The sequence below is a fragment of the Penaeus vannamei genome, chromosome 2, assembly GCF_042767895.1.
Source record: "Penaeus vannamei isolate JL-2024 chromosome 2, ASM4276789v1, whole genome shotgun sequence".
Lineage (NCBI taxonomy): Eukaryota > Metazoa > Arthropoda > Malacostraca > Decapoda > Penaeidae > Penaeus > Penaeus vannamei.
This window is the reverse complement of record NC_091550.1, coordinates 23,612,043-23,613,280: the sequence shown is the minus strand read 5'-3', so window position 1 is coordinate 23,613,280 and position 1,238 is coordinate 23,612,043. Positions and strand designations below refer to the sequence as shown.

Below are 1,238 nucleotides of genomic sequence, written 5' to 3'. Positions count from 1 at the left end.
CTACATTACTAAGCTAAGTAAAGCTCTCTTTGACTTCAATTTCCTCGCCGTAAGCACATGCCGACCGAACAGGTTCTCCTAGCAAGTCCCCAAAGTCAAGGATTTTGGTCTTGGTCCAGGAGACCTCTAGACCCAAGGACTTCGCTTCATTACTTAATGCATCCAGAGCCACCACTAAGGTTACCAAAGACTCAGATAGTATAGCAATATCATCGGCAAAGTCAAGGTCTGTAACCTTGATGTTGACCAGTGTTGCTCCACAATGACTTGGAACAGTAGCTCTGCCCAGTATCCAGTCCCCTGCAAGTACTGAAAGGTGTTGGTGCAAGGATTCCCGATGCACCGTATCGAATGCCTTCTTGAGGTCGATGTAGGGTGCAAGCAGCCCACTAATGACGGCGCTCTGCAATGACTAAGTGCAAGGATATGGTCTATTGTGGACTTCACAGGAGTGAATCCAGATTGCTCGGGCCTCTGATGCCTCAGTAGGTGGTCTCTGATATGTCTCAGAAGAATTTGGGCAAGAACCTTTCCTGGTATACTGAGCAGTGTGATGCCTCGGTGATTGCTGCAGACCATCGGTCCCCTTTCCCTTCCAGAGAAGGATGACCACACTCCTTAACAGGTCAGGGGGAACGGTACTGGACCGCCAGATGGCAGCCAGGACAGCATGAAACCCACACGCCATAGGTTCACCACCAGTCTTTGACAGTTCAGCTGGGATGCTGCAAATACCTGCTGCTTTCCCACTCTTCAGCTTGGAGATTGCCTCCCTAACTTCAGTTAGAGAGGGTGGATCCTCACTGATGGGTGGGTCCGGCAACGGAATCACGGCACTCCCTGCATCCAAGTTAACTGTTGGGTCAATCTGGTACAACTCAAAATACTTAGCCTAACGCTCCCGCACCACAAAAGGATCTGAGACGATCTGGCCATTTACTAAGCGAACAGCTGTCACCTGAGAAGAGGGCTTGGATTTCAGCTTTCTCAGGGCTTGGTATGCAGGACGAAGGTCATTTACTAAGAAATGACCTTTGACCTCTTCAGCAAGACCTATTAAAATATTCCTTGTTCCTTCTAAACAGAGACCGAGTTCTACGCACCTGAGAACGGTGTAAATCTCGATCCCCTGTCAAACGAGCCGCACGGCAAGCATCTGCGGCTTCTAGTGTATCCTGTGAGATAAAATTCTGTATTGTCCAAGGGCGTTCACCAATCGACTCTTGGGCTGCATCAAG

General features: G+C 49.4%; 1 protein-coding gene across 1 annotated transcript; it reads right to left on the bottom strand.

The window, feature by feature from the left end:
- Positions 1-13: 13 nt before the first annotated feature.
- Positions 14-579, bottom strand: LOC138865454 (uncharacterized). The gene is made up of 2 exons (XM_070135919.1): positions 448-579; positions 14-403 (listed from the first exon to the last, which is right to left on the bottom strand). The coding sequence occupies exons 1-2, from the start codon at positions 577-579 to the stop codon at positions 14-16; spliced, it is 522 nt and encodes a 173-aa protein (XP_069992020.1).
- Positions 580-1,238: the final 659 nt, after the last annotated feature.

What these genes read in the sequence shown, in the direction of transcription:
- LOC138865454 (XM_070135919.1), bottom strand. Translation starts at nt 579, where the DNA reads ATGGTCTGCAGCAATCACCGAGGCATCACACTGCTCAGTATACCAGGA. An exon ending in AGCAATCTGGATTCACTCCT is followed by an intron (nt 404 to 447) that starts GTGAAGTCCACA and finishes TAGTCATTGCAG; the next exon opens with AGCGCCGTCATTAGTGGGCT.